Source organism: Lepisosteus platostomus, chromosome 19 (assembly GCF_059453375.1).
Source record: "Lepisosteus platostomus isolate fLepPlt1 chromosome 19, fLepPlt1.hap1, whole genome shotgun sequence".
Taxonomy (NCBI): domain Eukaryota; kingdom Metazoa; phylum Chordata; class Actinopteri; order Semionotiformes; family Lepisosteidae; genus Lepisosteus; species Lepisosteus platostomus.
Genome location: NC_142629.1, coordinates 7,646,430 through 7,663,220, shown reverse-complemented (window position 1 = coordinate 7,663,220; position 16,791 = coordinate 7,646,430). Strand labels below are relative to the sequence as shown.

The 16,791-nt window shown below is 39.7% G+C and overlaps 1 protein-coding gene across 2 annotated transcripts in view; it reads right to left on the bottom strand.

The window, feature by feature from the left end:
- Window positions 1-3,140: 3,140 nt before the first annotated feature.
- The window catches only part of LOC148645058 (myosin-16-like), a 31,660-nt gene continuing 18,009 nt past the window's right edge, over window positions 3,141-16,791 (bottom strand). For both annotated transcript variants that reach the window (XM_088613326.1, XM_088613327.1), the window contains exons 27-43: window positions 16,708-16,764; window positions 16,524-16,610; window positions 16,092-16,337; window positions 15,658-15,775; window positions 15,097-15,224; window positions 14,778-14,974; window positions 13,938-14,070; window positions 13,629-13,845; window positions 13,132-13,268; window positions 12,756-12,859; window positions 12,197-12,389; window positions 11,640-11,843; window positions 11,006-11,131; window positions 10,420-10,590; window positions 9,394-9,594; window positions 8,788-9,015; window positions 3,141-3,465 (exon numbers count right to left, since the gene is read on the bottom strand). In XM_088613326.1, coding sequence (XP_088469452.1) covers window positions 8,812-9,015; window positions 9,394-9,594; window positions 10,420-10,590; window positions 11,006-11,131; window positions 11,640-11,843; window positions 12,197-12,389; window positions 12,756-12,859; window positions 13,132-13,268; window positions 13,629-13,845; window positions 13,938-14,070; window positions 14,778-14,974; window positions 15,097-15,224; window positions 15,658-15,775; window positions 16,092-16,337; window positions 16,524-16,610; window positions 16,708-16,764 — 2,523 coding nt within the window. In that variant the 3' untranslated portion in view covers window positions 3,141-3,465; window positions 8,788-8,811. The remainder of the gene's footprint in view (window positions 3,466-8,787; window positions 9,016-9,393; window positions 9,595-10,419; window positions 10,591-11,005; window positions 11,132-11,639; window positions 11,844-12,196; window positions 12,390-12,755; window positions 12,860-13,131; window positions 13,269-13,628; window positions 13,846-13,937; window positions 14,071-14,777; window positions 14,975-15,096; window positions 15,225-15,657; window positions 15,776-16,091; window positions 16,338-16,523; window positions 16,611-16,707; window positions 16,765-16,791) is intronic.

The following is a 16,791-nucleotide window of genomic DNA, read 5'->3' as shown; positions in this document are numbered from 1 at the left end:
TATGAAACTGTCTTCCATTGTGTTGTCTTTCGCGTTGTGTGAAGCTTGTTTCCAGAGGAGTACAATTTATTTTATTCATCGTAATTGCACATGCACTTCCCTAAAAAAGGTGGCTTTGTTTATTTTTATTGCACCTGTTTCTACTGCACTTGTGCTTCTATGTGTCTTTGTTTAGCCTGTGGCATCTGAACGCTCGTGCTTACTGGCCACTTTATTGTGCACATTGCAAATATTCGGGACTTCTAGAATTGGTCTTAAGTCGCTCGCTGTGCTTTATAGGTTTTCTATAATACAGTGTTTCCTAAATACAATGTAGTGTGTGTTGCTACCTGTGTGTGCTTTAAAAAAACATTCCTTTTATGCCTCTCAAATCATCAATAGCATTTTTTGATGTGTTACCTTTTAGATTCAAGAGGCGATTCTCAGATTTTTTTCTATTTCTATCACAGACACCTGTAAAATTAGTTACTTCGTTGTAGAAGCGAGATTCAGGCTGAAAAACAATATCCCCCCAGACAATATAATAGAAACAGTTCACAGTTTCAATTTAGCATTCCTCCAATTTTTTAAATGTAATTATTAAAATAAATCTCAATTTAATTAAAACTGTGTAGTAGAAAACCTGTATCTCAATTCATGATTTTTAAGAGGTTCTTAAAATAGGACCTATATATGCCCTAAACCTCCAGGGTATTATTTTCATGTTAAAATCTTTATTAATAGGACAAATAGAGTATCACAAATGTTTAAATATGTATATTACAAAAGTTACATTACCTCAAAAGACAGCAATTTACCAATGCTTTACATCTAACATTGCGTTCATTAGGGTATGTACTATATTCAAGATACAGCTATTAATCTATTAAACACTTGAATAATTATCTCTTTAGACTTAAATCATTGGTTATTTTTTTATTAATATCTATGTAGCCTTATTAATTGTAAGAAAATATAAAATGTAAAAATGTAGACACTCAAACATAAAAACTTACAAAACATTTAAAAACATGATTAAATTTATGGAGTGAAATATAATTCTTCATTTAACTCTGGAAATCTATTATCTTTGATTGGAAAATCTACATAAATTCTTTTGTTGGAGTAAGCACTTGAGTCTATCACCATTTCTGACTGACCTTTTCATTGTTTCTATACCCTTTTATATTTATTTTTTTACCAGACATGGTGTTATTTACCAGCTGTTCAGAAGGTCAGTTAATAATTATGCTTTCTACTCTCTTACATACTATGTAAACACTCACTGGCTGTCCACAAATCTGCATGAATCTTTTCTTAACACTTGATGTTTACTCTACTCAGTGATGGATGGGTCTCTTGCACTGTGCATTGCTAGAGTTTAGCTTTATTACTTCTGTGCTGTCCTGCACTAATTGCTTGGATCCTGCCTTATCATCCTCTTGTGCTCGTCACCCTTCCTAGCACTGCCAGACTCAGAGATCTGACCATTGTTTGCTTATTCCAAGTGCAGTCTGGCACTAGCAGCTATCGAACCTCAACCTCTCCTCTTCCCTGTACCTGCTATGAATTATCCTGCTTCTTCAAGTTCTCCTGAAGTCACCACTTCCTGGAATACCCAAACAACCATGGCTGCTTCCTCTTTCTCTCCTTTCCTGCAGTCTCCCTTTGCTTTGCTTTCTATCCCCCTTATGTTTTATTTCTGGTTGCACAACTCACTGCACCTGTGGCTCCAGGATATCTTTGTTGTTTTTGTTTCTTTACCTTTATACATTCCTTCTTTTCACAGCCTCTGCAGGAGCCCACCCTGTTGCTGACATACACTCTGCCCTATGGGTGCCAGCACCCGGTGTCAATGTGCACTAAATCTGGGCCTCCTAATTTATAGTCCTTGCTGTCTCCGGTGCCAGCATGGCTCTGATTGCTATGGTAAATGGTTTTCTACCCACCCCTTAACCCCCCCTTGATTGGTGTCCAACTGGTGTGGTGTTGGCTCTCAACTCTTTGCTCTCCCAAAACTTTCATCTGCAAAAGAAGCTGATATTTCATCTTCTTTGGGGGGTTCTGCTTGGAATATGTCCTTCAGTCCTTCCTATCCAGTCCATAAAATTTCAACATGCAACTGCTCTCTTCTTACTTCTGTGTCCAGGATGTTCTTCTGCTATCCACCACAGAGTTCTGGCTGCAGATAGTGCTGCAACTTTTTCTCTGTCTTGCATTCCCTCACAACGTGATAAGTGCTTCTCATTCACTTATTTCTTGATGAGCGTTCCTCTGGAACACCTCATATTTGAATGTATTCAATCAAACAAGCTCAAGCTTGCATCTTATGCACTTTTCATTCCTTCCATACTACACAAACATTCTGCTCCCTTTCTGCGTAAATTTGCAGCTGAATCAATTCACTCTTAGCTCCATGTTTGAAATTTGCTTTGGTATTTTGGATATTTTTTGTGGGGTTGTAACAGCACTGGTCATTAGCCATGTGAGTTATCACTAAAGTATTAAGTACACAATGCCTTTATATTCAGTGGCTTGTTTTGTCATTTTTGGAGTTTGAGTGAGATTCTGAAATGGTATTTAACATAAGTTTGGGAGGAGTTCAAATTCTAATTTCCCAACTGTGTTTCCATATACATAAATGCCCCTTGGTTACACATGGCACAGTGGGCATTCTGGCACACCTTCCTCCACCACAGTTTCACCATTGCAGCATTTTTTCCCTGGTTCATCTCTGATAAGTGAGCAGGGTTCTGATCTTGGATCAGTTCCATCATTTCCACAGCCTGGCACGTTAACACCAAATACACTGTTCCTTTATAATCATCATCTCTTTTCATTGTAATTGGCATTTGATTAAACTTTTGAGCTGTATTTTGGAGACGAGAAACAGCTGTGCTGTTCCTCTAAAATAAATTAAATACAGTTAACCTTTCTGTCTTTACCTTTCTGGTTCCTCTGTAACTACTCTAATGATCATAATGATCATAAGGCAAACAAAATGTAAATTTCTTTTGTTTAAAAGAGTATCAGAGGCAAATTAGTAGCAACAACAACTGCTGTAAAAAATGCCCTTGGAGGAAATGGACTTCAAACAAAATCACTGTGGAAAGAAAGTTTCATCTCTGTTAGCTTGCAATTAAGGCTCAAAAACACAATGCTTTGCTTTGCTCATTGCTTTGCTTTATTAGAACTATGCTTTAAGACATTTACTTTTAAGACTTTGAAACAGTGCATTCATGCACATTCAGTAGCAGGGTGATATACAGTGGTGCACTTTCCATCCTTGATATGAAAGTGCAGCATTTCCCAATCCAATCCCATCATTATGACACAAGTCTACACAACAAGCAGGACAAGACAAAACTTCAGTAAACTGGATTCTTCTTCAAGTCTTTATAAGACTTGGAGTGTCTTCTAGCTGTCTTGCTTTTTGCTTGGGAACAGTCCACATGGGAAAGGGAGTGGGTAGTTGTGCATTTCACCCTGAAAAGATTAAGAAAATAGATTAGAACATCAGTTGTGCACTGGAAAAGTTTTGTTAACATTCCAGAATGCTCATGTTTCTCTTGGATTTGCAGAGTTCATTAATTATGCTCTAGCAAGGCTGCCATTAGTGTTATGGGTGAAATATTTCATTATTTTATTTACATTCCTACCAAAAGATATAATATATTTTGATCATAATAAAGAAAATCTCTAAGTAAGACAAGAGTTATTATGAATATCATGAGAATCAGAAGAAACGTGTCATATTTATTCAAGTATGTTCATAGAACAACAAAGTACATAGATTTTGGATATTTCATATTGAGTGATGTGGATATAGATTAATGTGAAAAGCATGCCTGAGTCTCCAATTTAAGGCAAAACTGGTAAAAGTTAGAAGAAATTGTAGGATACACAAAGTTTAAATGCTGCTTTTGAAAAATAGTAAAGGAAAGGGAAAAAAAGGTTAAATTAAATCATTTAATTAGGGATTCAGAAATAGATCTGTAGAAATGCTGTTTAGGGTAGATTCTGATCAGTCTAAAAGACTGCCCCCCTTTTATGCTTTTATGCTTGAAAATCAAGAGAATTGCTGCGCAGGTGACATTGGAAAGATGAAGAAAAATAAACCTAAAATTGCTGTTCTAACTTAAGAGTAAATCACATGCCAGCCAAATGTACAGTATTTAAACATTTATGCAACACCAAAGAGTTTTACAACAATACAATATATATTTATAAAATATATATTCATATTTTATATATATATATAAAATATAAAGTGTCTTTAAATGACAGATGTTTTGAGTTATTTATAAAAGATAAAACAAAATATACCTCCTCTATTCCCTACAATTACTTTGATATACTGTAGGCAAAATTGAAGGGAACCGTAACTAGACTGTTACCGTATTAGACTGTAACTGGCTAGAAAACAGTTTTAGTGGTTACAGTGGTCAAACCCAGATTACAGATCGTCCAGGTAGGAACTGTTTGTGAACCTTAACTTGTGCCATGTTAATTCCTGTCTCTCAGTTGTGAAGAAAATATATACTGCTACCTAGCAAAGTGATGCCCTGCTACTTGGAGTCCCTGCTCCACCTCCCAACATTAAGCCAATACTGTTCCTCAGCACCACATTTAATTCACATTGTCCATGGAAATACAGTCTAACCTTAATGTTTCTCAAAACTCCTTTACCAGTTCCTAGAAGCCTGTAATCAGCCCAGTCCTCCACTAGTTAGAACTCTCCCATGGAACTCACTCTTTCATTCTAGGCTGCAGCCTGGTGAGCCTAGACTGAAGCTTTTTAGCTTAAAACAAGTTTATTTAACTTCTTAGTCTAGAGGAGTGGCAAATTCGACATAATATGTATCCTGGTGGCTCCTTTTCTCTCTTGGAATTCCACTCCCTCTGAGTGGTAAAGACATATTCAGTGCAGCTGTGCCTACTGTAATTAGGTTTAGGTTTTGAGCCAAGATAATGACTTTCTCAGAAAGCAACCTCTTAATATCACAGAGAAAATAAACATGACTTATTCTTTCAAACGTGCACACTGACACAGCTCCCCATCCCCATTTGAATCTATTCAAGGTAATACATATGTTTGAAATTTAAAATGGACAGAATACATTGAGTATAAATAAGAAGTGAATGCTCTGATTGCAGTAATGTAATTAGAGGAGTACCACAGGGATCTTTATTATTGGTAAGTATGTGAAAAAGGAACTTAGAAATGTATGTTGAAGCATTCTTTACATCTTCTAGACCAGAGATGTCCAGCACATAGCCCACTGGTCAGATTTAGCCAACCAAACCGCATTTGTTTAGTCCGTGTGTTAGTTGCAATTGTGGTGATCAGCTACTGTAGGTTTCAGTTCATGCATTGTAATGAGCCTAAAAGGCCAACACATAAAACAGGTTCCTTTGGTGAAGTTACTATATCAGTCTTGCAGAAATTCTATTCGATGCCCTTTTAAATCACAGTGATCCTGGTTGATGATGCCACAGATTGGGTTTAACAGGGTTGTGTTTTTGTGTAATTATAGTTGTGACAATGTGGGAGTGAGAGGAGCCACGGCGAGCACTGGTAAAAAGTCAACGTGTGAGGTTACCAGGGACCAAAAATAACACAAAAAGGGTGAAAAATGATACAAAAAGCAAAAGAAAGGTGTAACGGTGTGCATCGCGACCTATAGGCTGGGCTTAGCCTATTTAACGAGGTCCTGTCTGGAAAAAAGAAGCACAGCGGTGACCAGACTGGACTGACCCTGTTTAACGGGGTGCGTAAGGCCAAAACAAAATAAAAAACTTAGTATTTGAAAAAAATGTTGTGCCTGGTCCGGTGAAGTTATGTGACGGGACAGGCAAAAAGAAAAAAAACGCCTTACGCGGGTCCAAACCCCTCCGGGACTGTTGGTGGAAAAATACTCCCCTTCCGGGGAGGTTGCGTGATTCAAGAGAAGGGGAGTACTTTATAGCGGACACATGCCCGTACACACACACTTAGTGTGGCCATTTATTGTACTCACTGTGCCAAATGGAAAACCACAACAGGGCAGGACAAAACAATGCCACAAGAGACAACAGCCAAATCAAATACAACAACTGTGGTGCTTTACAAATGTTTCACTTGTGTATTCCTTGAGCTATGTATGCAAAATAAGCCACAGGCAGGCAGCCAGTCAACCTTAAGTCCAGAAATCAACATTATTTTATCAGCTGGTAGCAACATCGGCACAAAATAAATTTGAAACAGTCTTCAACCCAAATTGAAGCACTCACATTTCTTTCTAACACATCCTGCTGCCAACTAGTAGAACTTCAAGGTTCATTCCTATAAACAATAACAATTAAATAGCCTACATTGCTAAACAAAAGATCACCCTTATAAGCATTCTATTTCATAACATTAGGCAACATTTGATAATAAACCATAACACTCACCAGATCTGGGTTACTTAAAAATGAAGTCCATTCTCCTCTCCTTAACAATGAAATGCTCAATCACTTGATTGTAAAATGTGTCTTTTCTCTTGAGTTGGATGAGAAGATCCCCTTCGATCACAAAGAGTGCCAAAATTGACAACCTGGTTTGTCCTGTCAAGTTTCTCACATAAGCCTTTATTCTTTTCAGAGCAGAGAAGCTCTGCTCAATGGAGGCAGTTGACCAGTCAACCAGGTATGTCAGGGAGTAGAGCAAGGACAGGCTCTTAGTAAGTTCCTTCATCTGAAGGAGAAGAAGAAGGTCACCTGGGCTCTTCCCTGCACAATCTGCCATAGAGTACATCACCATTATCTCGGGCATCTCCCCAATGCCAGGGAACATCCTGTAGGAGTTGAAATGTTGAGGATCCAATAAAGCAAAAAAGGAAACACCTGATTTGCATTAGAATAGTCTGTGATCACTGTCCAGCTGTGGTAGTGTCTGCACATGTCTTCTTTGGGATTCCTCCTCCAGCTAGACACACTGGTCTCTCTCTCAGATTCCTCATAGGAAAGGAGATTATCCTCTCATTCTTCATCGCACCACAGAAATTAGACGTCCCGGCTTTTGTTTTGGAGAATCTCAAAAGGAACAGTGCAGACGAGTCCCCATGTGAAGTTCCATTGTGTTGGGGCCAGACAGGATAGTCTTCATTTCTTCACAGATCTCATCCAGCAGGTGACTTACTTAGGGGATTTTGAAAAGAAGGCGCTCTGGGCAGCTAATTAGCTTTATAGTCACATTCCCCCAAAATATCAAAATCTTCTCTGAGATTGCAGCAGTGGTTTTGTTGTTAGTGACATCATGGACTTGAAAAAATACCATGGCTCTTGAGAGTGTCCCTGTTTCTTCGAACTATAGCATTGTGCATGTCAAAATCAGTTTTCCTCTGTTCATCCAGTGCAAGATCAATCCTGTTGCATCGAACTCATTTCCTTTTTATAAGCGTTTTCAAGTGCCCCAGTGTAATTTAGTCGCCTTTGTCGAACAGCTCAAATTATCGAAACCCTTCTGATTTCATGCCCCATAATCACAGCTGAAAAGCAGGTAATCCTAACAGAAGAACTTTTTCAATCAAGGGCTGGCTGTTAGCCAGGCATACCGTTGGTAGTTTGTCTCTATGAAATGCAGTACAAAGGATTTTCCTGTCTGGCTAATAGTAACGGCTAACATTGTTCAACCCCTCTGAACAAGACTGATTGCCTAAGACATCGTAATCAAACTCACCAATATACCACCAATCGCCATTTTCACTATTGAAAGAGAGGGAAAACTGACAGAACGCATGTAAATGCGTAGTCCAACCCATAGAACGAGTTTCAGCCTTATTTTGATATAAACGCGTACAACCCAGTCTCCAACTCATGGACCAGGTGCAGACGCCCTGTAGAGAAACCCCCTTACTACCGATGCAGAATACTATTGAATGATTTTATTGTCATCTGGTTAATACAATTAAATTACAAGACCCTTCTGGAACCCCACAGAAGGTGCATGGAGCCACAACTACAGTCCTAGCTACTCTGTATTAGCTAGTTCACAAACAGCATAGTGAGTTGACGCTCACCCACTGACAGACTGTAAATCCTTAAACTTGACAAGTGATATTGGTTTACTGTTTGTTAGGGTGGTTGTATATTACATTAGTATCTGTATATTTTATATTATTTATTTTCTCCACCCTTTCTCAGAAGGACTAGAGGGTGGTAACTTCACATTCTAGTAAAGTTTATAGGTGATACTGACCACTAATCCTTAAACCAAAATAACTTGCACTTAAGTTTACAGTTTGCTAATTGGTTTACAAATACACCCATCCCTTGGTTTACTGAGATATTTTTTCCCCCCGAACTGTTTGGAGTATCAAATAGTCCATAACAAAAATTAATTTAACAAAAATGTAAATGTATGACTTGTTTTTGAAAATTGCCCAATATTAATCATTGTTACTGCTTTAAAAGTACCAAATTCAGAAAATATGAACACATTTAATTTATTCCATTTAGCTTTGTACAGTAGTTAACAAGACAAAATATTTAAACTGTGAAATATTGAATACAGCACAGTGCAGCTAAATTAAAGGCAATGGAGAATATTTTTAACCACTTATCTTCAATTCTTACGAAAAATTCAACTTTTAAGATTAAGATCCAGTTTTTTCTATCCACTGATAAATGGATAGTTAATTTAATTGTGTTTACCTCTTTTTCTTATATGGTAGACTTCTAAGGCTTTTAATTATGATAAATAGTTATTAAAGTAAATAACAGACCAAAGAGAAAAGCCAGCAAAAGAGCTTAGAAGTAAAAATAAATCCTATCAAGTGCTCTTACCTGCCAGCCAGCGTGGACAGGAGCCTATTCCTCGGAGACACTCTTGGAGGAGGAGGACTTGGACACCTGGATGATCTCCACAGAGGTGATGCCCTTGCCCACAGAGGCACGGTTCCTGGTGCGCAGCTTGTTCAGGGCCGACTCCGCCATGCCTGCTCTCTCCTCTGCATCATCCAGCTCATGGACAGTCTTCCTGTACTTGGACAGGCTCTGGTTTGCTTGTTCTTCCTGCAGCAGAGAAACAGCAGTCACCTACTGCAGAACCACCTACAGACAACTGCACCAAACTCCGTCTTTTAAATATACAGTATATTGATTTTGGCTTTAGAATATATCATTCTATCAAAAGAGACAACCTTTAACATGTGTACATGTATTTAAATACTCACTGTTCTGTTGTAATTACTGGATTATTATTGTCTAACTGGATTATTACAATTACTTATTTGATTACATACAGTACTTCCTTTTTAAAAAATGTAGGACTCCTCAGATCCATAACACTTCACTGCTTCAGTGTTTTAGGCAGGAATAAGAATGGATACCAGTTTTGCAGTGTGAGTTTTGTAGAGGCCTGAGATCCTGCCTCCTTGGTCAGATACTCACAGCCTCTTCAATCTGCCTCTTGTAAGACTTCAGCTTGTTCTGCAGCTTCTCCACCAGCTCCTGCATGCGCTGGTTGGTCTTGTGGTCCTCCTCTGTTTGGAAGACCAGCTCCTTGAGGCGACGTTCATTCTTGCACAGATTCTTCACTGTCTCCACGTGGCGCTTCTGCTCTGAATCCAGTTCAGTTTCCAGGTCCTTTATCTGTACCAAATGGATAAAGACCGATTGAAGCCATGTGCATGCTTTCCTTCTGCAACACAGGTCTTGGAGAAGTATGCAGAGCACAATTTATGATTAGACCTTGACATTGGGTTCTCGGGAAGATACTTCAAAGCTATTCTGAACCACTTTAATTAAAACAACAGAACAATTATTAGAAATGTGAACCCTGTCTCTCACCCTGGATCAACATAGACTCTCAGATCTAGGGCTGTCAGATACTGTGGTCTGCACCATTCAGGCATCAGTATGCCTGCAGGAGTGGAGACTCCTCTTGTTCTGGTGCACAGAATATGGAACTTATCTTCTGTGATATCTCCACAGTTCACAACTTCCTGCATTCTCTCCTCAATGAGTGAAAAGCACCTGCTACATTAAAGGTCTTGCATGTCAAATGTATCAATACAGAACAAGCAACACTGTGGTCTCACATTTCTTCTGATCAGCCTGTGGGGTCTGTAGGATTATATGGTTAACTGTAGTGGTTTACAGACCCTAACTCAACACCCCCTTGGAGCCATTCGACTCTGGCTATATAGTTTGTGGCCTAAAAAAACCTTTTCCTTGTTGTCTGATGGCAGGAGACCCCCTTCTGCATAGTCTTGGACTTGTCTTTGGATAAACTGAGGTTCAAGCCAATATATGTATAATAGATAAAAGTTTTTCATGCTAAAATTGTTAAAAGAAATGGTAGAATATTGTGCCTTTGAGGGTTATAACCTTTCTATGCCACACCTTACCTTTGAAAGCACATGCTACAAATCAACAAAAAAAGATATCTTTTCATGTACAAATTGATTTGCTTACCCTGGTCTCCAGCTTCTGGATTGTGCGTTTGCCTGCTTTCAGGGCGAGCTGCTCAGCCTCCTCTATCTTGAACTGCAGGTCCTTGATAGTGATCTCGTTGGTCTTCTTGATCTTCTCCAGGTGCATGCAGTGATCCTGCTCCTGGCGCAGTTCCTCTGCCATGCGTGTGGCCTAGAACAAGTACAGCTCTGTACAGTATATATTCAAGACTGACACCTAGCTGATCAGACACTAGGAACTAGGAAACTAGGAAATTCAGTTGTTCTTTTCTCAACATAAATCAGACATCGATCAAACAAAAAGTGTTACTTTGCATTTGAAATTAAATGTAAAAATAAATACTAGGCTAAATTACCTACAGTATCAACATAAATGAGGGAGAACACAACATCTGGTTTGAGAAATTAAAAATGTAAGACCTAAGAATATGCGTGAAAAAGTGAAGCATACAGTATATTAAAACACTAAAAATCATTATTGATATTACAGCCATGCATTTGGCCATATTGCCAACAAATACAGTTACATTAAAATGTATTTACATTTTTACAAAGAAATATGCATAGGGATGGAATAAGAGGCTTACATCAGTGACAGCTTTCTTAGCTCTCTCATCAGCCGCACGGAATTGACTCAGTAGCTCCTCATTCTCATTGGTAATGTGCTGAAAGTCAGCCTCAAGTTTACGTTTTATGATAATCAGGCTCTGGTTCTGTAGGAGAGAGAGACTTTTTAAAGCAGGAACTCTTCTTGTTCTTCTTATGTATTCTCTTAAGCTTCTCTTGTGTATTCTTTTAACATTCTAAAGCCCAAAATTAGCTTTAAAATATACCAATATACATAAAACTATATTAAAAGTACATTATATTAGAAAAACACATTCCTTGTAGAAAAAGTCCTGCTTCAAACAATATTAAGAACAATGCTAATGGCAGGTCTCCTATAGTACAATGCTATGGTACTGCATTTAATCCATTGAATCCACAACTGAGGAAATGTAAAGAAAATTACACTTTGAGGAAGTACAATTATTAATAATATTCTTACGGCAAGAAATGCATACTGCTACTTATCCAAGCTTGTGTTAAGACTAATTTATACAGAGAGCAGTGATTAGTATCAAGAAGTAGATATGTACATTAATAGATTCACCTGTGTGTAAGGTTAAGATGTTATTTGTACAATTCTCTCCCATCCAAGGCTTCATTAGCAGTGATTACCTGCACATTGAGCTCATTGTATCTCTCGGTGGTCTCAACCAGCTCCTGCTCAATGAGTTTGCGGGAGCGCTCGGAGGCTTCCAGGCCGCTGCGCACCTCCTCCAGCTCGGTCTGAAGAAGGCTGAGCCGCCGCTCCTGCAGGTTGTACTGCTCTCTCAGCTCCTCGTGCTGGCGAGCATCCTCATCCATCTGCATTTGCATGTCCTGGAAGGGAGAGGGGGAAGGTTGCAGCAGGTCAGGTCAGGTGAGGTCAGAGATTTCACCATCACCACAGTCTGGCCTACTGCTGTGGGAATAAACTGAAGCTCTTCTATACTGTTAACATCTGATTTTTATTATTCTAAATATTGTGGGACTTGAGGAATCATCCTCCAAATAAATAAGAAAATAGAAACATATCTCCTTGTCTTTTATAACAGAAACCATCACAAAGAAATGTATAGATGCACACCTATGGACACATCAAGATGAAAACTAGAAGCTGTAAAGCTCAGAATAAAGTGAATTGAAATGGACTGTCTCTGAGATGAGTTAGGGTGTTTTTTACAGATTCCTACCTTGATCTGCTGCTGCATCTTCTTCAGAGTTTTGACCAGCTCACTGTTGTTCTTGTTGGCGTGATCCAACTGGATTTCCATCTCATTCAGGTCCATCTCCATCTTCTTCTTCAGGCGCAGAGCCTCAGCCCGACCTTTGGCCTCAGCTTCCAGGCTGGCCTGTAGTGACTCAATGGCACGCTGGTGGTTCTTCCTGGAAAGCCCATTGAAAATTTTAGACATTACAGATAGGAAACAGTATTACTTACTGGATCTTCTGTTGGTAAAATCATTAACCTTTTTTCCTTCATAATGAAAAGGACTTAAAAATCCTTGTGTGATGTGATTGTGTGATCCATACAAATGTGAAATAATCAATAATTGAGAACAGAGGACCAAGCCCATATTCAATTTCTATGTGCAGTTAATTTTTTACTTTGCTATCTGCATACAATTCAGCACTTGCCACCAGATAAACCTGGCTCTCTCAAAGCTCATAAAAGTTTTTTTGGGGAGGATATAGTTAAATTGATACTCTTTCCCCAAGGAACATTTTAGGAATTCTGGTGAAACACCTTACCTAGTAACTTCGAACTCTTCTTCCTTCTCATGGATTCTTCGGTCAATATCAGCTTTCACCTGAGCCAGCTCCAACTGGATACGAACCACCTTACTCTCCTCAACCTGGAGACCAATGTTACAAATTAGCGATCCTCTGAAGTTATAAGACAATCAAAAAGCATTGTACCCTCTGGCTTTCATACATTTATAATGTCCAATAAACCTTTGTATACTCAAAATGAAATATCCTTCCAAACTGTACTTGGTTACTAAATAATTTATTGATTTAATTTTACAGTTTTTAGCCAGGTCTAATAAAATGCAGTGGGATCTTGTAAAAAACAAACTGCCACTGTGTATGTTTCTAGCCTTTTTCTCTAGAGAGACCTCATTACCTCTAGAGAAGCTTCAGCCTCTTCCAAAGCCACCTGCAACTCATCTTTCTCAATCTCCAGCTTTTTCTTGATCTTCTGCAGCTCATGGACACTCCTCCCACCCTCAGTCAGCTGCTCCACGAGGTCTTTAATCTCCTCTGTAGGTTAAATAGGAGCATCCTGTTATTCAACTGCCAAAATGTGTGGCTTTGTTTATTCCTCTAGACCTAAATTGATCTGAGAAAATTTCATGCACTGTGTGTCTTACACTTTACCCTGTATGGTTTGCTTAAAAAAAACCTTGCTGTGTTCATAAGCAGCTTATGTGATATTACGTCTAAGTGCAGATGTAGTAAATCTTATGCTCACCATGCAAGATATTCAAGTTCCTTACATGTTTATGATCCTTAATAATTTATATATACCGAGTGTGTGACCCAGATAAAAATCTCCATGTACTTCATAAATAAGCATAGCAGAATTAATTTTCAGATCTTCTCTAATTTTAGTGTGCTTGCCATGCAAGGTCTTGTTCTCCTTTTTGACAGTCTCCAGGTGATCCAGTGACTCTTCATAAGCCGTCTTCATTTTGAAGACCTCAGTCATGTAGGAGCGGCACTCCTTCTGGGAGTTGTCCAGCTCCAGCTGCAGCTCCTCACACTTCTGGCTCCACTCAGCAATCATCTTGTCGAAGGTGCGCTGTTTCTTGTCCAGGGCAGCAACTGCGGCATTGGACTACAATGAAAAACAGGGACATGTTATGATTGAATGGTTTATGTCTACATTTTTTCTTTCCACTAACGTATCCGTGAGTGAGTGTCTAGCACCTTCTCCAGTTCGATGGTGAGGTCCTCCACCTCTCCCTGCAGTCTCTGCTTGGCCTTCTCCAGGCTGGCCGCTCGGGCCTGCGCTGCCTCTGCCGCCTCCTCTGCTTCCTGGAGCCGAGCTGCCAGCTTGCGCCTGAGCAAAGAACATCACGGCCAGCTGGGATTTATACCAGTTAGAACATAAGAAAGGTCTGCAAACGAGAGGGGGCTCATTCGGCCTGTCCTGCCTCTTTGTTAGTTAAGTGTCTAAGTGAATATAAAATTTTATCCAGATGTTTGTTAAAGATAAGACTTTTTTTATCCCAAAGGGAACTTGATGTGTTGGGTGCTCAGAGTTTGGGTCTCAACCAAGTGGCTGGAAACCTGTTCCTGAAACCCACTACTGTTTGGGTGTTTCCTTTACTCCATCATAAGTGAATTCACTGTAAACATCAAGGTCAGCTGTGTTTCATACAAATCATTGTAGAGTGAAATCGGCCTTAAAGGGGTTCTGCTTTTGGGCTTTAACTGTTGTATATACTGATTAATAACTCAATTGTCCCTTGGCTTTACAAGAAAACAGTTGAAATATAAATATTATACATAGTTATTTTAAATGTTATGGGTGGATGATTCATGTGTGAATCAAAGTTATTCATAGTTATTTTCCTTATTGTAAACAGTAACTTTCAAATTACACCTCAAATATGTCTTACTGGAGACATATTATGTTATATCAGAAATTCCAACTAGTAGAAATTTGCTACTGTAAATATCCAACAATAGTGAAATGTAATATGCATAAAATCCCTTGACTCAGAGCAGATGCCTGTCTCATCTCTGGATTAAGGAACAACTCACTTGGTCTCCTCTAGCTCCTCTGTCTTCTGGATAGCATCAGTCTCATACTTGGTCCTCCAGGTCGTGACCTCAGAGTTCAGTTTGGAGATGAGCCGCTGCATCTCTGCTTTGCTCTCCTGCTCCTCCTCCAGCTGCTCCTTCATCAGGTCCAGATCATGGCGGGCGTTGGCCAGACCAACCACTGCGGCGCTGCGAGACTGGGGAGAGAGGAGAAGGGCGCAATTCGGTACTTCTCTAGATAATAGAATAGAATATTTTCAAGTCAAGAATCCTTAAGTTCCATGTATAGTTTGAAGGCCAATTCACAGTGACAGCTCACCTTGGACTCCTCATCCACCTGCCTCTTCAGTTCGTCGGTCTGGGAGGTCAGGGTGGTCTTTACACGCAGGACCTGGTTCAACCTGCTCTGCGTCTCCTCCAGTTCCCGGCTCAGTTCGCTGTTCTCAGCTGCACAGCAGGAGAGAGCAAGACCAGGATGATTGAAAAACATATCTCTGACATTTGTATTGGTCAGCAATGATAACCATACTTGCAGCTCATGTCTCCATGTATTATACTTCATAAAGAGAGATCCGAAGTGAATTGGTAAAATGACGCCCACCTATATACTGTAACAAGAGGGGTGGAAGAAGATGTATCGACCCATCTCCAACCCATCTCCAGTACATGGTTCTCTATTGTTAGAAAAAATATTTCACTATAATTTAACTTCTTTTAACAACTAAAACCCTCCCTATCCCTGTTTTGTAGCAATTCTGTATATCCACTATCTAGATATGTGGACAACAGGCCTGGAGTAAGATCACTTTATTCGCCAATTTCTTGTATTATGAATTTGTCAATGGAGAGGGGGCACAATAAAATGTACAAGATTTCTCACAAGAGATCCTGGTTTTGAAGGCATTCAGCTCCGTTTGGTTCCTCTCCATCTCTGTCAGTCTGGCGTTGGCTTCTGCCAGACTGTCCTCCAGTTTGCGAACATGGGCTTCTCCGTTCAGCTGCACAGAGAAACAGTTGCTGCTGACTCTCTCTAATGTCCTGTGAGTACCACTTGGCAATTTTAGATTTTGATACAAAACATTAGGTCTCAGTACAAATGTTTGAATGTGAGAAAAGGTCCTTCACATAAACATCTTTACTACAACTGTTATGAACAGACATCGACAAAACAAACATTCAATCAGATGTAAAATAGTGCCTATTGAGAAATGATGGAAAGAGATTCTTGGATCAATAAGATACTAGCTACCATACAGGCCAGATGGGCTTCCTCTCATTTGAAACCTACAGAGCTCTAAACTCAACCTTCTTTACCTTGGCCTTCTGGATAGTCTCCACATTGGCACTGAGGTCATCGATCTCAGCCTTCATGACCTGCTTGTCCTTCTCCAGCTTGGCCTTCACCCTTTGCAGGTTCTCCACATGCTCAGAAAGCTCTGCCATGGAGTCGGCATGTTTCTTGCGCAGAGCAGAGGCTGTGGCTTCAGACTGCAGAGCTGCCTCCTCCAGCTCCCGGCGAAGCTTAAGCAGCTCTCCTTCCCTCTTCCTGTTCTGCTCAATCTGGGGATCATTGACCAGAAATCCTCCAGTTAGTATCACAAATAATAGCAATGACTTAGCTATGTCTTAAAAGGGTAAACCTGTGTAACTATCCTCATCATGTTGCAGATGTCAATTCTCAACACTGTTACTCACCCGGAGCAACTTGAGGAGTGACATAATTTCTAAAAGGATTTACTGATTCACCTGAGCAACTGTAGCACCCCCTGCTTCCTCCAGCCTGTCACTGATGTCCTCCAGGTCACGAGACAAGTCAGAACGTTGCTTCTCTACCTGTTTCAATAAAGGAAGGAAGATGGTTTCAAGAATCACTACCTCAGGAATGACAACAGACTTCTGAACAGCAGCAATGAGCTCTTGATGGAGATACCTTGGCTCTCATGGCTCTCTCAGCTTCAAGCTCCTCTTCTAGCTCCTCAATACGAGCCTGCAAACAAAACAGGTACAAGTCATA